This window comes from Pseudophryne corroboree, assembly GCF_028390025.1.
Source record: "Pseudophryne corroboree isolate aPseCor3 chromosome 3 unlocalized genomic scaffold, aPseCor3.hap2 SUPER_3_unloc_6, whole genome shotgun sequence".
Taxonomy (NCBI): domain Eukaryota; kingdom Metazoa; phylum Chordata; class Amphibia; order Anura; family Myobatrachidae; genus Pseudophryne; species Pseudophryne corroboree.
This window is the reverse complement of record NW_026967552.1, coordinates 2,151,519-2,178,127: the sequence shown is the minus strand read 5'-3', so window position 1 is coordinate 2,178,127 and position 26,609 is coordinate 2,151,519. Positions and strand designations below refer to the sequence as shown.

Genomic DNA, 26,609 nt, shown 5'->3' with positions numbered 1-26,609 from the left:
GGTAGCAGTGTCACTTATACACACAATGGCCACAGGTATCAGCACCACTTATACACACAATGGCGACAGGCAGCAGTGTAATTTATACACACAATGGCCACTGGTAGCAGAGCCGCGTATACACACAGTGCCCACAGGTAGCAGCGCCACTTATGCACAATGGCCACAGGTAGCAGTGTCGCTTAGACACATAATGGCCACAGTATTACTTTTTTTAATTAATCCAATGTCTACTGGTGGAATCTATACTTACAGAAGTTCAGTGTGTGTGTGGGGTGTTTGGAAAGGGGGTGGGTTCAGTGAGGTGCCTATCCGTGCCGCTGATCACCCTGATTCAGGGAATCACTTGTAGCGGCTGCAGATGGTGTCCGAGGTGTTACGTGTGGTGGAGGTGTGGGTGCGGGATGGGGTCCAGAGGTGTTGCGGGTGGTGGAGGGGTGGGTGCAGTGGCACAGATGGCGGAAAGGGTGCAGAGCTGCTGTGGGTGGGGGAGGGGTTGGTGTGGAGGGGGCGTGGATGGGGGAGGGGGTGCGGGTGGGGGAGGTGTAGGTGTGTAAGGGGAGTGTAGATGCTGTTAATGGGGGAGGGGTGGGTGCGGGGGGCTGTGGATGAAGTAGGGGGTCTGGAGGTGGTGTGCGTGGGGGAGGGGCGATGTAGTGGGAGTGTGTTTGGGGAGGTGGGGTTGCAGGGGAGCAGTGGATGGGGTTCCGAAGGTGCTGTGGGAGATGGTCCAGAGGTGCTGCGGGTGGGGGAGGTGTGGTAGGTCCACGAATGGGGGAAGGTGTTTATAGATGATGTGGGTGGGGGTCGAGGGGCTGGGGTAGGAGGAGTGGCGGCTGCGGGGGCGTGGTGGGGGTCCGGAACATCTAAACAATATATAACTCTATTTTGGCTCCAGATCCGCCTCCCCATGAACCCCATGAATTAGCCTGGGAATCAGATCTCTCCCATTTGTTGGAAGATGATCAATGGGGAGACATTAGATTGCGCATTGCTAAAGCCTCTATTAGTGTGGCACTTAGGGAGACATGTTATAAAGTTTATACCAGATGGTATCTAGTCCCCTCCAGACTTCATTCCATTTTCCCTGTGACCTCGAATTTATGCTGGAGACTTTGTGGAGAGGCGGGCACTTTTTTCCACGTCTGGTGGACCAGCTCCTCTGTCTGCCCCTTCTGGAACACAGTTGGAGCGCTCATCGCTCAAACTTGCGGACATAACAGATCTCTCTCCTGAAATTGCTTTACTTCATGCCCCCATACCGTCACTGCCCAAAACCCATGATAAGCTTGTTATGCAATTCTGCATGGCGGCTAAATCCCTGATTGCTAAATGCTGGAAGGATCACAAACCACCCTCCAAGGCATTACGGATGACTAAAATGAATTATATAACCAATGTGGAATATATCACTAGCCTGCGGAATAACACTGTGGCCCAATTCCACAACATTTGGTCCCCGTGGTACCTCGTGCGTTCTCTATTAATACCCGGACTCTGCTATTTCCTCTTCTGTTATCTTTGTTTGGACTTACAGCCAACCTCCCGTTTCCTTATCTGTAACTTTCCCCTTTTGTTTTTACATTTCCTCTTTCTCTTTCCTTATTTGTTTATTTTTTTTACTTCTAACAAGTTTTTTCTCAGTTTTGGTTATTGATCACTCTCAATAAAAACTTTCACTTTAAAAAAAATGCTTAATGGGCAGAAAAATACTAAGACATGGGCTGTCTGTAACAAGGGCTATGTCCTGATTTTTCATTGCATTACTGTATCAAGGATAATGAGACTGATTTCATCATCTGACTATAATTCCTTTATTCGGTTCAGGGATAATGAATGGGTAACGGTTTATTTACTAGCGATATGATCCCCTAACAGTACAGCCAATGCGCTCTCTGCATCAGCTCTAAATACCATCCTTACCCTGACAGCGTCACTGATGTGACCAAGCTTATGCGAAACGTACGTCATCAGGGGGAGCGAGGACGCATATGACATCCGGAGGTGCAGGAGTAACACCCGGCCCGGCGTCCAGCACCCCAGCGGCTCCCGGCAATATACGGAGACCCTCCATTGTTATCTCACCAGCACACCGGAGACTGCAACACAATAGGTATTCAGAGCCTCGCGGCTGCAGCCCCCCCTGCAATGTGCACACACAACAGGGGGAGGGGATGTGAAGCATGGACAGCAGAAGCTGCTTGCACTGTTTCTTCTGTCCCGAGGTGGACGGTACTTCCCCCCTCTCATTGTTTCCATTCACTGCCTAGGTTTTAACCCCGGCACACGGAACAGCAGCAGAAGGAGAGGCCGTCGTCTCACACCGGGACCCTTTTCCTATCTATAGTAACAAATCATTCCAAATCATTGATTAACGATATATGTGTGTGTGCTATACAACCTGGTATAGATGCTCATATGTGTGCTATACAATCTGGGATAGATGATCATATGTGTGCTATACAATCTGGGATAGATGATCATATGTGTGCGCTATACAATCTGGGATAGATGATCATATGTGTGCGCTATACAATCTGGGACAGATGATCATATGTGTGCGCCATACAACCTGGTATAGATGATCATATGTGTGCGCTATACAATCTGGGATAGATGATCCAACCTGGTATAGATGATCATATGTGTGCGCTATACAATCTGGGATAGATGATCATATGTGTGTGCTATACAATCTGGGGTAGATGATCATATGTGTGCTATACAATCTGGGATAGATGATCATATGTGTGCTATACAATCTGGGATAGATGATCATCTGTGTGCCATACAATCTGGGATAGATGATCATATGTGTGCGCCATACAATCTGGGATAGATGATCATATGTGTGCTATACAATCTGGGGTAGATGATCATATGTGTGCTATACAATCTGGGATAGATGATCATCTGTGTGCTATACAATCTGGGATAGATGATCATATGTGTGCGCCATACAATCTGGGATAGATGATCATATGTGTGCGCCATACAATGTGGGATAGATGATCATATGTGTGCGCCATACAATCTGGGATAGATGATCATATGTGTGCGCCATACAATCTGGGATAGATGATCATATGTGTGCGCCATACAATCTGTGATAGATGATCATATGTGTGCGCCATACAATCTGGGATAGATGATCATATGTGTGCTATACAATCTGGGATAGATGATCATATGTGTGCGCCATACAATCTGGGATAGATGATCATATGTGTGCGCCATACAATCTGGGATAGATGATCATATGTGTGCGCCATACAATCTGGGATAAATGTTTAGATGATCATATGAACATGGAATATAACTAAGGGTCTTATTGTGCCGCTAACAGTGTTCATATTATAATAGGTGAATCCTATTTTTTCTCAGCATATTATACCACTATCTGCATGTGGATTTGGATAAATAACAATTGCAGTCAGATTTAAATTGTTGATTAATGATTAACTGATTATTTCTGCATACAACAAATGAAAAGTGCATGTCCGAGCTTCTGACACACTTCACTGTGCAACTTTTTTCCTTGGAAGGGAGAAACATATTGTTAGTTGCCGCGGTCCACGGCGCCGCTTGGTCTGTTTCCGAGCAACGCTCACGACCGTTGCACCTCCTTCCCTGACTGCCCGGCGCCTAGCAACTAGGGGACGCTGTGCGCGCTGAGCCGCCGGGTCCCTAGCAACGCTAGGACGCCGTGCGCGCTGAGCCGCCAGGTCCCTAGCAACGCTAGGATGCCGTGCGTGCTGAGCCGCCGGGCCCTTAGCAACGGGGACGCCTCTGTCTAACCGCGTTCCCCGTTGCTTCCTGTCTATCATCACACCTGTTAGCTCTGGTCATGCAGCAGGGCAGCTGCACGACATTACTAATCAAGCTTCACTGCAGCTATTGGAGGGTTCCCTGTTATATCCTCCCTCACTACCTGGCACAGACGCCGGTGATAGCTTCCTGCATGCTGTTCCTGCCTGGTAACGTCTGTTCCTGGTTTAGCTGTATCTGGTCGATCCTGCTCCCTGTGCTCCCGTGTCCTGGAGTTCTGAAGCCGGTCCTGGGAATCCTTCCTGTCCAAAACGAACCTGTTACAGTCATCCGAGGGTTCTCGTTACTTGGGGTTCTCTCCCGGTTTTGTGAGTAGCGGCTTCTGCCGTGAGTTGCGGCCTAGGCCGCTCAAACTTTGTATTACTTTTGTGTTGGTGGTTTTTGCGCAGGTTTCCGCTTTTCACTGTCCTCCCCGGAACTCGGCGGTGCCGTGTGGGGGAACGGACAGTGGTATCTTTTGTTGTTCTTTTTCCTTGGCGGCGTGCCACACATACCTTTAGTTTTAGGGTAGTTAGTAGCCCCTAGCTTCTGTTTGTTTTAGAGGTCCCCTTGTTATTACCCTGTCTCGGTTCACGTTTTGTCTCTCTCTAAGACCTGGGGGCATCGGAGTTGGGCAGACCTAATCCGCCCTTCAAACGCGGCTGCCGTGGGCCCAAGAAACCATAGTCATTCAGGTGTGAGTCGACCACACGGGTAAGACACGGGAGGTAGGGTGCTAGGGGCTATTCCTGTACCTCTCCTTAGTTCAGCGTCACGTTCTGGTGCTCTGAACTCGCATCACTACATCTCTCCAGTTCTGAGAATCAGGAACGTAACATATATATCTGTGAATGTGTTATAAGGAGTGATTTCTGAGAGGATACAGTATCTCTTATTACATGTACTCTTATATCTGATTGATTGTACTTTCCTCTGTATTAGACACTGTATATCACATTCATTTCTTGTAAACAGGCTTCTAGTAATACACTGTCTCCATGATGTATTATATTGTATCTAATAGCTGACTGAACAGGTTTATATAGCTCTGATTAATAGACTGGTAAAAGGATACAGTATACATTTGGACACTGAAGCCCTCAGTGACATGGGAGAATTCTTTTTTCCAATGTTCATATTTTCAATTAATGTCAAACCTACTATCACTGATTATTATTTCATCATACGCTGGAGGTGATACTCTACATAGAGCAGCTAATATCAGACTCTTATAAGAGACCACTAATTAAATTGAAGAAGGTTCTCATATATTGACAAATCAGAGCTGATACGATAGAATTCTAACAATGTTATTAGGCTTAACACAGTTGAAATTGCCCCAACTTAATTGAGGAGTTTGATTCAAACTGATATTATTCCATTTTAGGGCAACACATCACGATTCATATACTCTCAGGCTAGCAAAAGGGTACCATGCCCGATTAAGAGATTTATTTTCAGATATTAATAAAAGTACATTTTTTACTTTGTAATTTACAAAATCATTACAAAAGAGTGCGCCACACACTAAGCTCTCTTTTTAGTGATAAACCCACTAGTGGTTTACGCTAATAACTCCCAAAGAAATGCTTTTGTCAGTAGTCAAATTATCAATAAATACAAAGGAACCAGTTCCATTGGCAGCCATACATGCCCACGCCATGACACTTCCACCACCATGCTTCACTGATGAGGTGGTATGTTTTGGATCATGAGCAGTTCCTTTCCTTCTGCATGCTCTTCTCTTCCCATCACTCTGGTACAAGTTGATCTTTGTCTCATCTGTCCATAGGATGTTGTTCCAGAACTGTAAAGGCTTTATTAGATGTTGTATGGCAATCTCTAATCTGGACTTCCTGTTTTTGTGGTGAACCCTCTATAGTCACCCTCGTGAAGTCTTCTCTTGATTGTTGACACATATACACCTACCTCCTGTGGGGTTTATTTACTAAAGTCCCGATTTTGTCAGTTTTTTTTCTAAGTGGCAACACGGGAATTTACTAATCACAAATCGCGGCAGTGTTGGGGCTATTCATAATGGGTGACCCCAATTAACTTTGCTGTTAACCGCAGACCACAAAGTTCCCATCACTGGTTACAATGGAGCTCCGCACCGCTACATTGTAACCAGTGTGCTCCTCCTGATTAACAGTGCAGGAGCGCACAGCCAATCAGAGAGTGCCATGACGTGGTGCTCCCTGATTGGCTGGCGGGACCTTCACTGACAGTCAGAGTCACGGGGGGTCCCGCCAGTCGAGGAAAGGGGTTCCATTGTATACATGGGACCCCATTCAGTGGGTGGTTCGGGTTGTTCGTTTTGTTATTTTAACAAGTACGTGGATTACAAAGATAAAGAAGAGGACCGATCTACACAGGATTGTTTGTAAGTATATTTTTTATTTACAGGTACCCCGTGGATTCTACTGGGGAAGAGGTCCGAGGGGCTCTGTGTAAACATAGGTACGTATGTATGTGTGTAAGTGTGCATGTATGTAAATTAAAGTACTTTCATGGTGTGTGTCTTGTAAATTTTTTGGGGTATTGTTTGGTAGAACTACACATACCAGCGGGCCCATTATTTTCCAGCATGCTGGTACTTGTGGTTCTCCAAGTACCAGCTTGCAGGGAGGCTTGCTGGGACTTGTAGTTCTAAAAAAAAATTTATTTTATTTTAAACTATGGCTATCAGCCTCCCATCCACCGATCACGGATGCGGGGACAGTCTCAGGCTTCACCCCTGGCCCTTGGGTGGCTGGAGAGGGAGAACCCTTTATTTAAGGGGTCCCCACTCCTCCAGGGTACCCCGGCCAGGGTTGACTAGTTGGGGGTAATGCCATGGCTGCAGGGACTAGTATAACAGTGTCCCCCGGCTGTGGCATTATCTCACTGGCTAGTGGAGCCCGGTGCTGGTTTAAAAAATATGGGGGACCCCTATGTCTTTTGTCCCCTGTATTTTTTTGAACCAGGACCAGGCGCAGAGCCCAGTGCTGTTTTTTTTAAATATGGGGGAACCCTACACATTTTTTCCCTTGTATTTTTACAACCAGGACCGGCTCAAAGAGCCCGAGGCTGGTTATGCATAGGAGGGGGGACCCCACGCAATTTTTTTAATCTAATTTTAACCCTTTCATCACTTCTCAGAACGTACACAATGAAGCCCTGCACGGATCTCACAGATCCGGCCGGGATTCATTGTGTTATGTCAGGCAGTGTTTTACTAATCACTCCCGTAACACACTGCCCGACAATACGAATCACATCGACATCGGAAAATACAAAACTAGAAAACTCGGCAGCTTAGTAAATTACCGTATATTGATTCAAAAAGTTGCAGTAAATTAAGTCCGATAAAATTTGAGCTCAAACTCCCATAAAAATGGCACAAACACGAATATTAGTAAATAAACCCCCTGGAGAGTGTTCTTGATCTGGGCAACTGTTGTGAAGGGGTTTTTCTTCACCAGGGAAATAATTCTTCTTTCATCCACCACAGTTGATTTCTGTGGTCTTCCGGGTCTTTTGGTGTTGCCGAGCTCTCCGGTGCGTTCTTTCTTTTTAAGAATGTTCCAAACAGTTGATTTGGCCACACCTAATGTTTTTGCTATCTCTCTGATGGGTTTGTTTTGATTTTTCAGCCTAAGGATGACTTGCTTCACTGATAGTGGCAGCTCTTTGGATCTCATATTGAGAGTCGACAGCAACAGATTTCAAATGCAAATGTCACATCTGGAATCTACTCGACCTTTTACCTGCTTAATTGATGATGAAATAACGAGGGAATAGCCCACTCCTGTCCATGAAATACCTTTTGAGTCGATTGTCCCATTACTTTTGGTCCCTTAAAAATTGGGAGGCATGTATAGAAATCGTTGTAATTCCTACACCGTTCACCTGATTTGGATGTAAATACACTCAAACTAAAGCGGAAAGTCTGCAGTTAAAGCACATCTTGTTTGTTTCATCTCAAATCCATTGTGGTGGTGTATAGCGCCCAAAATACGAGACTTGTATCAATGTTTCAATATTTATGGACCTAACTGCAAAAAGTATAGGAGATAGGATAAGAACCTTGAAGAACAACGCATGGCAATGATGAGTATACTCCAGAATATTAAAATGGTTCCTCACCTGAGTGATGTCTATTTTGTGCAACAAGATATTTATTTCTCAGAGTATGGAAATGGCCTCTCACCTGTGTGACTTCTCTGATGTATAACAAGATCTGATTTCTGTGTAAAACATTTCCCACACTCAGAGCAAGAAAATGGCTTCTCACCTGTGTGACTTCTCTGATGTCTAGGAACATCTGATTTCTGTGTAAAACATTTCCCACACTCACAGCAAGAAAATGGCTTCTCACCTGTGTGACTTTTCTGATGTCTAAGAACATCTGATTTGTGTGCAAAACATTTCCCACACTCAGAACATAAAAATGGCTTCTCACCTGTGTGACTTCTTTGATGTCTAAGAAAATTTGATTTGTTTGCAAAACATTTCTCACACTCAGAACATGGAAATGGCTTCTCACCTGTGTGACTTTGCTGATGTGTAACAAGATCTGATTTGTATGCAAAACATTTCTCACACTCAGAACATGGAAATGGCTTCTCACCTGTGTGACTTCTCTGATGTATAACAAGTTTGGATTTCCAGGTAAAACTTTTCCCGCACTCAGAGCAAGAAAATGGCTTCTCACCTGTGTGATATCTCTGATGTCTAAGAAGATCTGATTTGAGTGCAAAACATTTCCCACACTCAGAACATGGAAATGGCTTCTCACCTGTGTGACTTCTGTAATGTTTAACAAGATCTGAGTTCTGCGCAAAACATTTCCCACACTCAGAACATGGAAATGGCTTCTCATCTGTGTGACTTCTTTGGTGTGTAGCAAGTTGTGATTTCCGGGAAAAATATTTCCCGCACTCAGAGCAAGAAAACGGCTTCTCACCTGTGTGACTTCTCTGATGTTCAACAAGATCTGATTTCCGTGCAAAACATTTCCCACACTCAGCACATGGAAATGGCTTCTCACCTGTGTGACTTCTGTAATGTTTAACAAAATCTGATTTATGCGCAAAACATTTCCCACACTCAGAACATGGAAATGGCTTCTCGCCTGTGTGACTTCTTTGGTGTGTAGCAAGTTGTGATTTCCGGGTAAAACATTTCCTGCACTCATAGCAAGAAAATGGATTTTCACCTGTGTGACTTTTCTGATGTATAACAAGAAGTGATTTCTGTGCAAAACATTTCCCACACTCATAACATGGAAATGGCTTCTCACCTGTGTGACTTTGCTGATGTCTAACAAGATCTGATTTCTGTGCAAAACATTTCCCACACTCAGAACATGGAAATGGCCTCTCACCTGTGTGACTTCTCTGATGTCTATGAAGAAACGATTTGTATTTAAAACATTTCCCACAATCAGAACATGGAAATGGCCTCTCACCTGCCTTACCTGTCTGTGGGTTAATAGGTTTTGTGTTCTGTGTAAAATAATTGGCATCTACAGAACACGGAAACACTGTATCTTCTGTCAGAGCTGTAACAGATGCACCAATATCAGAGTGATCAGGAGAACATTTCCCAGGATCAGAGGGATCAGCTGATAGAGCTGGATGTATAATTGGAGTAATGGGGTTATCTCCTGGAGAATCCTGTCTACTGTCATTATCTTTTATGTCACAATCCAGGGATAACATTAGATGTCCTTCTGAAATATTCCTGCTTGTGTGTCCATCTGCTGGAAATAAAATACATTATGGAAATGTGACATTTTCTGTAACAATATTAATCTTGTAAACAGTAGAAGACGACTCTCTGGGACACTTAATTGTAAATGTGTGTGTATAATAAAACATAACTTTTAATGAAGGCTTTATAATATTGTGTCTCAGACTATCATTGTGTCCACCCTCCTGAGAACACTCACAATAACAAATGTAATATTATAATAAGACTTAGATATATCTCTCTCTTGTACTGATAACTAACCATGAAGTATAAATGGAGATGTAGTCACTCGCCAAGTCCTATGTCAGCACCAATGTAAAACAATGGATGGGGAACATATCGTATGAATTGGAGATTCTAGATGAACAATATCAGTCATATGAGCTGATGGATCAGAGAAACATCTCCTAACGTTACTCCTGGAAGCATTGGTAAGGTAGCATTCCTTTATGTGTGTGCTCATACGCTGGTAAGCCTGTACATGTGTTACTCACCCGTATATAAGGTATTTTGCTACAGCAGAGTAGGTGTATGGAACAAGGTACAGTATTTTACATGCAATACACCCTATAATACCCTGCAATCATCATCATCTGCTAGGTTATAATCCACTGTTACACCCCCATCATCAGTGTCTTACCTCTATTCTCTCAATAGTAATAAGGATGATGTGTGTATGGTATGATATACAGAATTACATATCAGGATCTATACAGCTGCCGCCATACTTCTGCTTCTCATACGTGTGCTACTGGCAGCAGTGAACATCTGAGTGAGAGTGCAGGGAAGACAGCAGAGTCTGATGAGAAAGAAATTGGATCTGCATTTGCAGGGCTGTACCACACCTGTCACCCCTGTTAGTATATAAAATAATAAATAAGAGGAGTGTGGTCCATCCAGGCGTGCTTCCTGGAGCTCTCCTCACTAAGTGGCTTCTTATCTACCCTACCTGATAGCTCTCAGCCGCCGCTGGGACCAAGACCCAATCTATTAAGTCCCCCGCTCCTCCTGCCCTAAAGTCACTCGCTCCGCTCACTCTGGGCACCATTCACTGTTGCATCCTAGTGACGCCGCTGAAGACATAGGCTGTATTCTGGGGCTAAGTGCGCCCAGTCTTTCCTGCACGCTCTGGCCACCTGACTTGGAGGCGCTTTTGCCTCAGGTGGGAGTGCTTGCTCTTCCTCCACTGATGGGGACAGAACGGGCTGCCAACAGTCACCGGAGCCCGGTGGTGATATTAAGAAGTGAGCTGGCTGCGATCTTGGATCCTGGTACCCGGTCATCGCATGCTTTGCGTTCAATAAGGTTTAAAATTAATATAAGCTGCTAAATACGGCTGGACCGGGGTCACTACACTAAATTGAAGCATTTGCCTGGAGGTGAAACTACCTTCTATTTATATGGTACCACTATAATCTACTTCCTCTCAGTCTACATGCAGAGCCCAGTATCAAGTATCGTCTGAGTACAGCTCATTACACTCTGATTACAACCTCACAGTATATTATTTTGTGGATTTATCCACTGAATATATTTTGCCATTTGTGTCTCTCTGTGCTGAGTACTTCACGTCTGTGATCACGCTGACCTCTAGTGGAATTTCTCGGTCATTACTGTGTTATTTGAGTTGCATTACTTGAAATTTTGGCCCGGATACCCCCGTCACCCCGACTGAGAATGTCATTTTGAATGGAGTCATCTTGATGTAACCTCCCGACAGCGTTCTACTGCTCCTTTTTTTTTTTTTTAATTCGACAATTTTTATTATAGATTTTTGTTTAGGTTACAATACAAAAAGAAAACACAAACTAAAACTAAAAGCATTATGGACGACAACAATATCAAACCACATATAGCCCACCGTACAGTAGTAAATAAACATAATCGGGTGTTATCTGTGAATAGACCTATAAGACACACCACTGTAATCCTATAGATATATACAACGACTTCCAATGGCATTATGTGGTCCTGTCGTCATTCAAAAAACTGTTGTATACATTCATATCAGATATTGAAAGTAGTAACTTGGGTGAGAAACATAGGAAATAATAAGATTTTAAACCTACCGGTAAATCTTTTTCTCCTAGTCCGTAGAGGATGCTGGGGACTCCGTAAGGACCATGGGGTATAGATGGCTCCGCAGGAGACATGGGCACTGTAAAGCTTTAGAATGGGTGTGCACTGGCTCCTCCCTCTATGCTCCTCCTCCAGACCTCAGTTAGGACTGTGCCCAGAGGAGACTGACAGTACGAGGAAAAGGATTTTGTTATCCAAGGGCGAGATACATACCAGCCCACACCATACATATATAATAAACCAGTTAACAGCATGAACAAAAACAGTAACAGCCAGAGACTGAACTCAACTGTAACATAACCCTTATGTATGCAACAACTATATACAAGCCTTGCCGAAAGTAGTCCGCACTGGGACGGACGCCCAGCATCCTCTACGGACTAGGAGAAAAAGATTTACCGGTAGGTTTAAAATCTTATTTTCTCTTACGTCCTAGAGGATGCTGGGGACTCCGTAAGGACTATGGGGTTTATACCAAAGCTCCAGACCAGGCGGGAGAGTGTGGATGACTCTGCAGCACCGACTGAGCAAACACGAGGTCCTCATCAGCCAGGGAATCAAACTTGTAGAACTTGGCAAAAGTGTTTGACCCCGACCAAGTAGCTGCACGGTAAAGCTGTAATGCCGAGACGCCTCGGGCAGCCGCCCAAGAAGAGCCCACCTTCCTAGTGGAATGGGCCTTTGCTGAAATTGGTACTGGCAATCCAGCCGTAGAATGAGCCTGCTGAATCATGTTACAGATCCAGCGAGCAATAGTCTGCTTAGATGCAGGAGCGCCAACCTTGGTGGCTGCATATAGGACAAACAGTGCTGTTTTCCGAACCCTAGCCGTTCTGGCTAAATAATTCTTTAAGGCCCTGACTACATCAAGGGACTTGGACTCCTCCAAGGCCCCCGTAGCCACAGGCACCACAATAGTCTGGTTCATATGAAATGACAAAACTACCTTAGGCAGAAATTGAGGACGAGTTCTCAACTCTGCTCGATCCGCATGGAAAATCAGATAGGGGCCAATTCGGACACCCGCCTCGCAGATGCCAAGGCCAATAACATGATGACTTTCCAAGTAAGAAACTTCAATTCAACCGTCTGAAGCGGTTCAAACCAGTGTGATTTAAGGAACTGTAACACCACGTTAAGGTCCCAAGGTGGGAGGCACAAAAGGAGGTTGGATGTGCAACACACCTTTTACAAAAGTCTGGACTTCTGGAAGAAAGGCCAATTCCTTCTGAAAGAATATGGATAAGGCAGAAATCTGCACCTTAATGGAGCCTAACTTAAGGCCCATATCCACGCGATCCGCCGCCCAGCCAGCCGAAGCCACGCCTCTCCTGCCTGCCGCCCTGCCTCCTTGGCTTGAGGAGCATCCTTGGCTTCACACCAAGACACATATTTTCTCCAGAGACGGTGATAGTGTCTCGCCGTAACAGCCTTCCTAGCTTTAATAAGAGTAGGGATGACCTCCTCAGGAATACCCTTCTTAGCTAGGATTTGGTGTTCAACAGCCATGCCGTCAAACGTAACCGCGGTAAGTCTTGGAACATGCAGGGCCCCTGTAGGAGCAGGTCCTCCCTGACAGGAAGGGGCCACGGATCTTCTGAGAGCAATCCCTGAAGATCTGCATACCAGGCCCTTCGAGGCCAATCTGGAACAATGAGTATTGTCTGCACACTTGTTCATCTTATGATTCTCAGTATTTTTGAGATGAGAGGAAGTGGAGGGAACATATAGACCGACTGAAACACCCACGGTGTCACCAGGGCGTCCACCGCCGCTGCCTGAGGGTCCCTCGACCTGGAACAATACGTCCGAAGCTTCGTGTTGAGGCGTGACGTCATCATGTCTATTTGAGGAAGTCCCCAACAACTTGTCACCTCTGCAAAGACTTCTTGATGAAGTCCCCACTCTCCCGGGTGGAGATCGTGTCTGCTGAGGAAGTCTGCTTCCCAGTTGTCTACTCCCGGAATGAAGACCGCTGACAGAGCGCTTACATGATTTTCCGCCCAGCGAAGAATCCTGGTGGCTTCTGCCATTGCTGCTCTGCTTTTTGTCCCACCCTGGCGGTTTACATGCGCCACGGCTGTGACGTTGTGTGATTGTATCAGAACCGGTAGGTTGCAAAGAAGATTCTCCGCCTGTCGGAGGCCGTTGTATATGGCCCTTAATTCCAGCACATTGATGGGTAGACAAGCCTCCTGGCTTGACCATATTCCCAGAAAATTGTTTCCCTGTGTGACTGCTGCCCACCCTCGGAGGCTCGCGTCCGTGGTCACAAGAACCCAATCTTGAATGCCGAATCTGCGACCCTCTAGAAGGTGAGTACTCTGGAGCCACCACAGGAGAATGACCCTGGCCCTGGGGCACAAGCTTATCTTCCTATGCATGTGCAGATGGGAGCCTGACCACTTGTCCAGGAGATCCCACTGAAAAGTCCTTGCATGGAACCTGCCGAATGGAATGGCCTCGTAGGCCGCCACCATCTTTCCTAATACACGAGTGCACTGATGAACTGACACTCTTCCTGGTTTTAACAGGTCTCTGACCATGTTCTGGAGTTCTTGGGCTTTTTCCGTTGGGAGAAAAACCCTCTTCTTTTCTGTGTCCAAAATCATGCCCAAAAATGACAGCCGAGTCGTTGGAATCAACTGCGACTTTGGTAGATTTAGAATCCAACCGTGTTGCTGCAGCACTCTCAGGGAGAGCGACACACTTTTCAGTAATTGATCTCTCGATCTCGCTTTTATCAGGAGATCATCCAAGTATGGGATAATTGTGACTCCTTGCCTGCGCAGGAGCACCATCAGTTCCGCCATCACCTTGGTGAAAATCCTCGGGGCTGTGGAAAGCCCAAACGGCAACGTCTGAAACTGGTAATGACAATCCTGTACAGCGAATCTCAGGTACCGCCTGATGAGAAGGATAAATGGGGACATTAAGGTATGCATCCTTTATGTCCAGCGACACCATAAAATCCCCTCCATCCAGGCTGGAGATCACTGCCCGGAGAGCTTCCATCTTGAATTTGAACCTTTTCAGATATAGGTTCAGGGATTTTAGATTCAGAATGCACCTGACCGAACCAACCAGCTTCGGGACCACAAAAAGGCTTGAATAAAATCCCTTCCCCTGTTGTAGTAGGGGAACCTTGATAATCACCTGCTGATGACACAGCTTTTGTATGGCAGCTGCCACTATTTCCCTCTCTGGGGAAGAAGCTGGCAAGGCTGATTTGAAAAATCGTCGAGGAGGCACATGTTCGAATTCCAGTTTGTAGCCCTGGGACACAATTTCTACCGCCCAAGGATCCAAGTCCGACTGAACCCAGACTTGGCTGAAGAGTCGAAGACGTGCCCCCACCGGCGCGTACTCCCTCAGCGGAGCCCCAGCAACATGCGGTGGATTTTGTAGAGGCCGGGGAGGAGTTTTGCTCCTGGGAACTAGTTGTAGCAGGCGCTCTTTTCCCTATACCTCTGGCGAGGAAGGAAGAGCCCCGACCCTTTCTGAACTTATGCGACCGAAAGGACTGCATCTGATATTGAGGTGTTTTCTTTTGCTGTGGGGGAACATAAGGCAAAAAAGATTTACCCTCAGTAGCTGTGGTAACCAGGTCCGCGAGGCCCTCCCCAAATAAAACTTTACCTTTGTAAGGCAAAGTCTCCATATGTCTTTTTGAATCAGCATCACCTGTCCATTGGCGGGTCCACAGGGACAGTCTAGCAGAAATTGCCATGGCATTGGCTTTTGAACTCAACAGCCCAATATCTCTCACAGCTTCCCTCATATATAATGCTGCGTCTTTAATGTGACCCAAGGTCAACAAAATGGTATCTTTATCTAGGGTGTCAATGTCAGACAAGGAATCTGCCCACGCTGCAATTGCGCTACCCACCCATGCCGACGCTACCGCCGGTCTTAGTAGGGCACCCATATGTGTATAAATTGATTTTAAGGTAGTTTCCTGCCTGCAATCAGCAGGATCCTTGAGGGCTGCCGTATCAGGGGACGGTAGGTCCACCTTTTTGGACAAGTGCGTTAAAGCCTTGTCCACCGTGGGCGAGGATTCCCATCGTAACATGTCCTGTGAGGGGAAAGGATACGCCATAATAATTCTCTTGGGAATTTGCAGTTTCTTATCTGGAGTTTCCCAAGCTTTTTCAAATAATGCGTTCAGCTCATGAGATGGAGGAAACGTTACCTCAGGTTTCTTTCCCTTAAACATAAAGACTCTCGTGTCGGGGACAGAGGGGTCATCTGTGATATGCAAAACATCTTTTATTGCAACAATCATATATTGAATACTGTTGGCCACCCTTGGGTGCAGCCTAGCATCCTCATAGTCGACACTGGAGTCGGAATCCGTGTCAGTATCAGTATCTACCACCTGGGAAAAGAGATGTTTTTGAGACCCCGAAGGGTCCTGTGACACAGTCAAAGCCATGGAATGACTCCCTGCTTTCTCCCTGGACTCTGCTTTGTCCAATCTTTTATGTAATAAAGTCACATTAGCATTTAAAACATTCCACATATCCTTCCAATCAGGTGTCGGCGGCGCCGACAGACACCACAATCATCTGCTCTGCCTTCTTTCTAGATGAGCCTTCCGCTTCAGACATGCCGACACACGTACTGACGCCCCCACACACACTGGGATATATATTATTATGGGGACTGACCCACAATAAGGCCCTTTGGAGAGACAGAGAGAGAGTATGCCAGCACACACCCAGTGCCAACTGACGCTGGAACAAAGTCCCAGCTTGTCAGCGCTTTTTATATATATATATATGTGTGTATACACCAATATTGTGCCAATTAAATGTGCCCCCCCCCCGCTCATTTTTGCCCCCTGTTACTGTGTTCAGCAGGGGAGAGTCCGGGAGCAGCTTCTCTGCAGCATGCTGTGGAGAAAATGGCGCTGGTTAGTGCTGGAGGATCAAGCCCCGCCCCCTCGATGGCGGGCTGCGGTCCCGCTCTATTTATTTATACTGGTGGGGAATTTGAAAATATACTGCCTCTGCAGTATCTGTACTCTGACAGCTCTATTTGAGGTATTATAATGCTGCCCAGGGCGCCCCCCCTGCGCCCTGCACCCTTACTGTGGCGCCTGTGTGTGTGATCGTGGGAGCAATGGCGCACAGCGTTACCGCTGCGCGCTTACCTCAGGGAAGATCTGAATTCTTCTGCCGCCTGTGAAGTCTTCTTTCTTCTCATACTCACCCGGCTTCTATCTTCCGGCTCTGTGAGGAGGCGCGGCTCCGAGACGAACAGCGAGGACACCTGTGTTCCGACTCCCTCTGGAGCTAATGGTGTTCAGTAGCCTAAGAAGGAGAGCCCATCAGTTAAGTAGGTCTGCTTCTCTCTCCTCAGTCCCACGATGCAGGGAGCCTGTTGCCAGCAGTGCTCCCTGAAAATAATAAACCTAACACAAGTCTTTTCAGAGAAACTCAGGAGAGCTCCCCTGCAGTGCACCCCTTCTCCTCTGGGCACAGGATCTAACTGAGGTCTGGAGGAGGGGCATAGAGGGAGGAGCCAGTGTACACCCATCTAAAGTCTTTAGAGTGCCCATGTCTCCTGCGGAGCCGTCTATACCTCATGATCCTTACGGAGTCCCCAGCATCCTTTAGGACAGGGATGGCCAAACAGTCGATCGCGATCGACTGCCACCCAGACACCCGAAGCCGCGCCTCTCCTGCCTGCCGCCCTGCCTCCTCAGTCTGGTCTCCAGCAGTGACGGTGGAGTGTATAGCTCAAATCAGGTGCCGGTTCGTTAGCCAATGAGAGCTAGCGGACCGGCGCCAGATTTGAGATATACACGCTGCAGTCACCGCCGGAGATCAGACTAAGAAGCAGGGCGGCAGGCAGGAGAAGCGCGCGCTGTGCTCTCCACTCCGGTGAGCTCTACTATGGGGGCATATCTGGCATTGTGGGGACATGGCTCAGTGGGGGCATATCTGGCAATGTGGGGCATATCTGGCAATGTGGGGCATACTGTATCTGGCACTGTAGGGGCATATCTGGCTTTCCGGGCACATGGCACTGTGGGGGCATATCTGGCACAGTGGGGGCATATCTGGCACTGTGGGCACATGGCACTGTTGGGGCATATCTGTATCTGGCACTGTGGGGTCATATCTGGCACTGTGGGCACATAGCACTGGGGCCATATCTGTAATCTGGCACTGTGGGGGCATATCTAGCACTGTGGGCACATGGCACTGTGGGCACATGGCACTGTGGGGGCATATCTGTATCTGGCACTGTGGGGGCATATGTAATCTGGCACTGTGGGCACATGGCACTGTGGGGGCATATCTGTATATGGCACTGTGGGGACATATCTGGCACTGTGGGCACATGGCACTGTGGGGGCATATCTGTATCTGGCACTGTGGGGGCATATCTGTATATGGCACTGTGGGGACATATCTGGCACTGTGGGCACATGGCACTGTGGGGGCATATCTGTATATGGCACTGTGGGGACATATCTGGCACTGTGGGCACATGGCACTGTGGGGGCATATCTGTATCTGGCACTGTGGGGGCATATCTGTATATGGCACTGTGGGGACATATCTGGCACTGTGGGCACATGGCACTGTGGGGGCATATCTGTATCTGGCACTGTGGGGTCATGTCTGGCACTGTGGGGGCATGTCTGGCACTGTGGGCACATGGCACTGGGGGGGCATATCTGTAATCTAGCACTGTGGGCACATGGCACTGGGGGGGCATATCTGTATCTGGCACTGTGGGGGCATATCTGGCACTGTGGGGGCATATCTGTATCTGGCAGTGTGGGGGCATATCTGGCACTGTGGGGGCATATCTGTAATCTGGCACTGTGGGGGGCATATCTGTATCTGGCAGTGTGGGGGCATATCTGGCACTGTGGAGGCATATCTGTAATCTGGCACTGTGGGGGCATATCTGGCACTGTGGGCACATGGCACTGTGGGGGCATATCTGTATCTGGCACTGTGAGGGCATATGTGTTTGAGGTTTTTACCTGTGGGGGCCAATGTGTTATTTCATGTGAGGGAGTCATTACACTCTGTGCAGCAAGGCTACGTCCCTTTTTTTGTTATACCACGCACACTTTTTGTTATATCACGCCCACTTTTTGGTTATGCCACGCCCCTTTTTGAGTGTGCACCTGCGGCGCACGCTATTATTCCTCCTAGGTAGATCACAAAAGCTTTTTAGCTTTCAAAGTAGATCGCCGACTCCAAGTCTGGCCACCTCTGCTCTAGGACCTAAGAGAAAACAATATGGTGCAAACAGTACAATTTCCCAGCCTCTACAGGTAGCATCGGGAAATATTATGCTGAAGCTAACCTCGCATCTGCAGATGTAGCAATGTGAGCACCCCTAACATATGGCGATGCCAGCCACCTATCCCATATCGCGTATTATTTAGTAATGACTTTCCTGGACATGTAGACACATTTTTCATGTGCCACCGTAGTATTCACTAGGGCAATCCAGGAATCAATATCTGGGCCAGTAGGTGCCATCCACGACTGGGCTATAGAAACCTGTGCAAGAGCACACAGGCTAATAACATAACGTCTGGAGGGGGCATCCAGCAACTCCCCATCCACCACCGCCAGTATACACCCAGGGGGGGTCAGCACATCAGCAGGTATACCAGTGGAAACCATAATCTTAAGTACTTCCTGCCAGAAGGCCTGAACCATCCTACATGACCAAATCATATGCCAAAATGTGCCCCCATCCAGAGTACATTTGGGACATCTAGAATCCATTCTTCCTCCGAATCTCATTAACCTCTCAGGAGTAATATAGACTCTGTGTAAAACAAAAAGATGCACCTGTTGGTAACGGACCGCTGTGGTCGCCACCCTAGAGGCCCCCAGTGCATCCTCCCAGGTATCATTAGATATGGGCCCTAGATCACATTCCCATCTAGATATAAGAGAGAGAAGGGCCTCACCATGATAAGCACGTAGTAGAGCCGAGTAAAATATGGAAATAGTGCAATTTTGGAGATGAACAAATAGTTCCCGAACTGGCGTGTCCCGGAGCACCAGGGGAGTGTCCGCAAATTGAGTTTGACTCGCATGGCGGAGTTGTAGATATCGATAAAAATAGAAGATAGGAATATTATACTCCTCCTGTAATATTTGGAAAGAGCTCGTTAAGAGTATGTGCGTAAGCCGGAGGCGTTTCCGGGTCCCAACCCTCTCCCTGGAGCAATCTATGCGTTTGTCTCCATACCATAATTGCTTGTTTGACAACGGGGAGATTAAGTAGCGATACATGGTCACTCAACAGTAGTCGTAGTGGGGGGCAATTCTGATCAGTTACATAGAGAATTCGGGAGATCAATTCATCTCTAGCAGGATCATGTGACCACTTACTGATATGTACCATTTGTGCCGCTAGATAATATAAACTGAATTTAGGGAGGGCTAGGCCCCCAGAATCACGTGGGCGTGTAAGGGTGTCTAATTTTATTCTTACCCAGCGGTTAGACCATACGATAGAGGACAGAAGACCATCTATTTTCCGAAAGGTTTTTAATGGGAGATAAACAGGGGAGTGCTGTAGCGCATATAGCAACTTAGGCAGGGCCACCATTTTCACTAAATTAATTCTACCCGTTATAGTTAGAGTTAGAGTCCCCCACACCGCAATACGGGAGTGCAAATAATCCATATGAGGTTTTATATTCAAGGAAAAGTATTGAGAAGGATTATTTGTGACCCAGATTCCCAAGTACTTAAATAAGTCCACCCAGCGAAGAGGGAGGGCAACGGGCGGGGCACCAGGACAAGTACCCTGGAAGGGCAGTATGCAGGACTTATCCCAGTTAATGGATAAACCAGAGTACCCGCCATAGGTGTCAATAACACGCAGCACGTGTGGCATGGTATTGCAGTAGTCTGATATAAACAGCAGAATATCATCCGCGTATAGAGAAATTTTGTCCGTGATGGGGCCCACCCGGAACCCCCCCACCCGCGAGTCAGAACGCACCAGACACGCTAAGGGCTCCACCGCCAGAGCAAAAAGAATAGGGGATAGTGGACAGCCCTGCCTTGTACCCCTGGCTAGAGGAAATGCAGATGAGATGAATCTATTTATCGAGACCCTGGCTAATAGTGTGGAGTATAATAGCTTGACCCACCGTATAAAGCGTGGTCCAATGCCGAAGCGGGCCATAGACCCCCACAAGAGTGTAAGTGTGTGAACAAACGCCTAAGGTTAGTCAGAGTGGACCGCCCCGGCATGAAACCAGTCTGATCTGTGTGAATAATTTGGGTAATAACAGAGTTTAGTCTAAGTGCCAGGATCTTTGCTAGAACCTTGACATCAGTAGAGAGTAACGAGATAGGTCTATACGAATCTACCCGCTCTGGATCCTTATCTGGTTTTAAAAGCACAATTATCAAAGCCTCTGTCATAGAATCTGGCAGTGAACCGAATTCATTGAACAGAGTAAGCAATTTAGGGCCATAAAAGTCAATATGCTTCTTATAGCTCTCAATAGGAATTCTATCTAGCCCTTACTACTGCTTCTTTTATAGATCGTTTGTATTTTCCTATCTCTGGGAGGTCAGTCTCTTTGTAGCCGGCTTACCATGCCTCCAAAGAGGTTAAAAGATACCAAATCGGCCCCACCTGTCCATCTCTTTGGTACCTCGAATTCAGGTGGTCCTTCTGAGAACGCTACAACATCATCTGCTTCTTCTTGTCAGACGCACAGACCAGCTGCAATGGCTGAAGACATCTTAAGACACTCTAGATGGTCCTGTTACTCAGATGCGTCCATGCCTGCAAGTGCTCTATCTGACCTGGGAGCACAGGATGCGACCAGTCAGACAAACTGTATTAGCAGCAGCAGGGAAGAGAAACTTCCCTCTGCTGCTTCTGTCAGAGGGACTGGAAGGTCCCTCTGCCTCTCTGCACTCTCCCCTACTGATTGCCGTGCTGCCGACTGGATCCCCTCAATCTAGCGGCTGCAGACAATGGCAGCCGCTGGGGAGTGTATATTAACCCTCACAAGCCACCCCCAGACCCCCCCTGTATAACTGGAGGCTGCGATGGTCACAATGTTTCCGATGGTCATGTTCCCTATCGATGTTTCAATGTTTGAAATATATATTTAAAAAAAATATCGAATCACATAGGCGGACACCCAGAATCCCCTATGGACTAGGAGATTTACCGTAAGGTATTAAAATCCTATAAACTCTAAAGTCCTAGAGGATACTGGGATGGTCTTAGTACCATGGGGAAGTTCCAAAACTCCCAGCCCGGGTGGGAGAGTGCTGAGACCCTTGCAAAACTGATTGACCAAACTGAAGGTCCTCAGTAGCCAAGGTGTTGAACCTTTAAAACAGGCCTGGCCAACCTGTGGCTCTCCAGCTGTTGTAAAACAACAGGTCCCATCATGCCTTGCAACAATTTTGCTATTAGGAAATGCTAAAAACTGTGGCAGGGCATGTGTAGTTTCACAACATCTGGAGAGCCACAGGTTGGACAGGCCTGATTTAAAACTTAATGTGTTCGAACCCGACCAAGTAGCTGCCCGGCATAACTGTAAAGCCGGGACACCCTGGGCAGCTGCCTAGGAAGAACCAAATTGTCCGTGTGGAGTGGGCCTGAACAGACCTTGGCAGCGGCAAAGCCGCTGAAGAGTGAGCCTGTTGGATCGTAAGCCTGATCCAACATGCAATAGACTGCTTCGGAGCAGGACAACCAATCTTTGAAGCATCATAGAGAACAAAAAGCAAGTCTGATTTTCTGAGACGAGCCGGCCTCTTGACATAAATCTCCAAAGCCCAAACCACATCCAAGGACATTGGTGTAACAGACGTGCCAGTGACAACCGGAACCACCATTGGCCAATTGATATGAAATGCTGACACCACCTTAGGCAAGAATTTCTAGTGAGTTCTGAGCACCGCTCTATCCGCATGAAACACCAGAGTAGGACTCTTACAGGATAAGGGCCCTAATTCCAAAACATGCCTCACTGAGGCCAAGGCCAACAACATGATATCCTGCTACGTCAAATACTCCATGTCCACCTTGTGGAAAGGTTCAATCAAACAGATTGGAGAAAGTCCAGAACCAAATAGAGAACTCACGGTGCTGCGGGAGGCACAAAGGGTGGTCGAATATGAAGGACACCCATCAAGAACATCTGGACCACTGGGAGAACAGCCAATTGTTCCCTGGAAGAAAAAGACAAGGCTGAGATTTGAACTTTTATGGAGCCTAAACGTAGGCCCACATCCACAACAGCCTGCAGGAAGTGCAAGAAATGTCCCAGATGAAAATCCACAGCAGAATACTGTTGACCCTCACATCAAGAGACACATTTCTTCGATATGCGAGGGTAATGTTTCGATACGACCATCTGCCCTGCTTGGAGCATAGTCAAGATAACATGGACGGAAATCTCTTTCCTGGCAAAAATCCTCACAATCTACTTCCATTGCATCAAACGTAGCCGTGGTAAGTCGGATATACGAACAGCCCTTGTGTAAGATGATCATCCTGAATTGGCAGAGGCCGGGGGCCTTCGAGTAATAAGGCTAGAATGTCTGCATACCAAGCCCAGCGGGGCCAGTCTGGGGCAATCAGAACTGCCTGAGCCCTGTCCCTTTAAGTCCTTTGAGAACTCTGGGAATTAGAGGAAATGGAGGAAACAAGTACACCAACCGGTAAATCCACGGTGTCGCCAGAGCGTCCACTGCTGCGACCTGTAGATCCCTCGTCCCAGAACAGAAACGCAGAAGCTTCGTGGTGAGCCGTGAAGCCAACAAGTCGATTTGCGGGTAGCCCCACCGGTGAAATATTTGCTGAAACACTTGTGGGTAGAGGCGCCATTGCCCCAGGTGCAGATCGTGTCTGCTGAGGAAGTCTGCTCCCCAATTGTCTACTCCCAGAATTAATATGACGGAAATGGCCTTGGGATTCCGCTCCACCCAGAGGAGTATCTGGGACACCTCCCTCATTACAGCTCTGCTGTTTGGGCCTTCTTATGAGGAGTTCGGCCAAGTATGGAACAATGTTCACTTCCTGCTTGCGGAGTTGTAGCAACATCTCTGCCATCACCCTTGATTACACCCTCAGTGCCGTTGATAGACCGAAAGGCAAGGCCTGGACCTGGTAGTGACTGACCTGCAGTGCAAACCTGAAGAGGCGGCCATATTGGGATGTGAAGATACGCATCTTTAATATTCAGAGATACCAGGAATTCCCCTTCTTCCATGTCACGCTTGGCTTGAGTTGGGGATCTGATGACTGATAATTGACTGTGGGAGCAGCTATCGGCAAAGGAAGGAAATGAGGTGGCTGAATGTAGTTCTTACTCATGGATTGAAGCCTTAGGCCCGAAGATGTAGAGGGGTAGGCAATGAGGACAATGACCGAGAATGATACACTGACGAAAGATTAATTCAGTTTTAATGAGACCACAATCATACACAACGACTAGGAAAGAAGTCTGAGTGAATTCTGAAAGACGAAAGGTTCATGACTTGTAAACGATGCTGAAGAATACTGAATGAAGTGACTTGTGATTTGTAAACAATGCTGAAGAACACTGAATGAAGAGATGACTTGTGATTTGTAAACAATGCTGAAGAACACTGAATGAAGAGATGACTTTTGATTTGTAAATTACGCTGAAGAACACGGAATGAAGAGAAGGCTTGTGATTTTTTTACAATGCTGAAGAGAGAATCGCTATGAGTACCATCAGCAAACGGAGACCCTCTACCTGATAGAAGACCCAGCAGTTAAACCGCAAGAGCAGGTGGACTAGGAGCAAAGGACTGCAATAACAGAACTGACCACCGGGCGGCCACAACAGAACCAGCATACCAGGGGTTAACCCGGCAGCGCAGAGCTTGATCACCTTACAGCAGCAAGTAACTTGCAGCACTGGCGCCATAGCTAAGCATCAACCCCTTTTAATAAGGAAAGACTGCATCGGATTGGCTGGACGTGAACTGGGATACCTATTGGCTTGGTCTCCAACATGGTGGCTCCCTGCACAGAGGACACATGTGGAACCAGCACACAGCCACTACCGCTGGCCTCAGCCACCAAGACGCTGCACTCTAGCAACAGGACACTTGGAAACAGACACCTCCGGCTGCCATTCTCCGCTCCCCAGGACCTGGACCCCGGCCTCCAGATGCCCGGCAGCCACACCGGAGGATCTTGCTGCTGTAGCTCCTATCCATCACAGTGACACCAGCCAGCTAACAGGAAGGCCACAGGGACCACAACCAGATGCAAGACTCCAGATGCTGACAGTACCCCCCTTTTTAGGGTGGTCTCCAAACACCCACGCTGCTTAGTGGGATTCTTGGCATGAAAGGCACAAATCAGTCTTGGAGCATGAACATCCTCTGCAGCCACCCAAGATCTTTCCTCCGGACCATATCCTCTCCACTCTATGAGATACTGGAGACGACCATACCTCTTGCGGAAGTCAAGAATCTTATGAACCTCGAAGTCCTCATTTTGAGTAGCTTGCACCTTGGGAGGTTTAGGGAAAGCTGCTCGAAAATGATTTAGTACAAGAGGCTTTAGCAGAGATATGTGGAAGGTATTGGGAATTTTCAAATAGGGAAGCAGTTTCACATTGTAAGTAACAGGATTCAACACTCTTTTAATAGGATACAGACCGATGAATCTTGGAGCTAATTTTTTGGTAGGAACGTTGAGTCTGAGGTTTCTGGTGGATATCCAAACACGATCTCCCACTTTGAGACTAGGAACAGCCCTCCGTTTCCGATTGGCGTAGTTTGTTTATTCCTGGGAAGTCTTAAGTAGCGCATTATGAATTTTTCCCCACATCTTAGTGAATTGACGAAGAGCAGCTTCAGCAGCAGGAACCTCAAGAGCTGGGAGAGATTCGAAGGAAGGAACTTGTGGATGAAAACCATAGTTAATGAAGAAAGTAGTGGAATTGGTAGAAGAATGATATGGGTTATTGTTGGCAAACTCAGCAAATGGGAGGCAATCCATCCAGTCATCCTGAGCAGGGGACATGAACATCCGTAAGAAAGTTTCCTGATCTTTTTAGGACAGAGCTGAGAGCTTTCCAGAATTTGGCGATGAATTGAAGACCCTGATCAGAAACTATTTCCTGTGGAAGGCCATGCAAATCAAAAATGTATGAGAAAAACAATTTGGATAGCTGAGGAGCAGAGGAAAGACCGGTGAGGGGTATGAAGTGAGCCATCTTCGAAAATAATTCCACAATGACCTAAATAGTGTTGTGCCCTCTGGAGAGTGGCAAATCGGTTATGAAATCCATAGAGGTGTGAGTCCAAGGCTTTTCAGGTGTTGGATGTGGATGAAGATGACCTAAGGGAGATGTTCGTGGACTTTTATGTTGAGCACACTTGGAACAGGCTGCTACAAATTCAAAGACATCCGTTTTAAGATGAGGCCACCAGTAGAATCGCTGAATGAACTTGAGAGTCTTAAGACCGCTGGCATGTCCATGAAATATGAAGAATGAGCAATTTCCTGCAAAGTTTTGGTGCTACAAAAGTTCTCCCCGGAGGAGGAAGAGGAACAGTATGAGTGGAAGCAAATGAAGCCGGATTCAGAATAAATTGTTTCAGAGGAGTTGAGTGAATCGTCTGCTTGAAAAGAACGAGAAAGTGCATCTGCTCTTCGATTTAAGGTTCCTGGGCGGTTAAAGAGTTTGAAGGAGAACCGAGAAAAGAGAGCCCACCTGGCTTGCCGTGGGTTTAAACAAGGAGCTGTCTGGAGGTACAGAAGATTCTTGTGATCCATGATAACAGAGATAGGGTGTTGAGCTACCGCTAATAAATATCGCCACTCTTCAAAGCTAATTTTATGGCCAACAGTTCTTGTTCCCCAATAGGATAATTTTGCTCTGCTTGGGAGAATCTATGAGAAAAATATGCACAAGGATGACTTTTCTCATCTTCAAAGAGCTGAGAAAGAACCGCCCCGACTTC

At 47.0% G+C, this 26,609-nt stretch overlaps 1 protein-coding gene across 1 annotated transcript in view; it reads right to left on the bottom strand.

Moving 5' to 3' along the window:
* Positions 1-7,893: 7,893 nt before the first annotated feature.
* The window catches only part of LOC134984503 (zinc finger protein 585A-like), a 593,603-nt gene continuing 574,887 nt past the window's right edge, over positions 7,894-26,609 (bottom strand). The window contains exon 9 of the mRNA XM_063950074.1: positions 7,894-9,195. Coding sequence (XP_063806144.1) covers positions 7,968-9,195 — 1,228 coding nt within the window. The 3' untranslated portion in view covers positions 7,894-7,967. The remainder of the gene's footprint in view (positions 9,196-26,609) is intronic.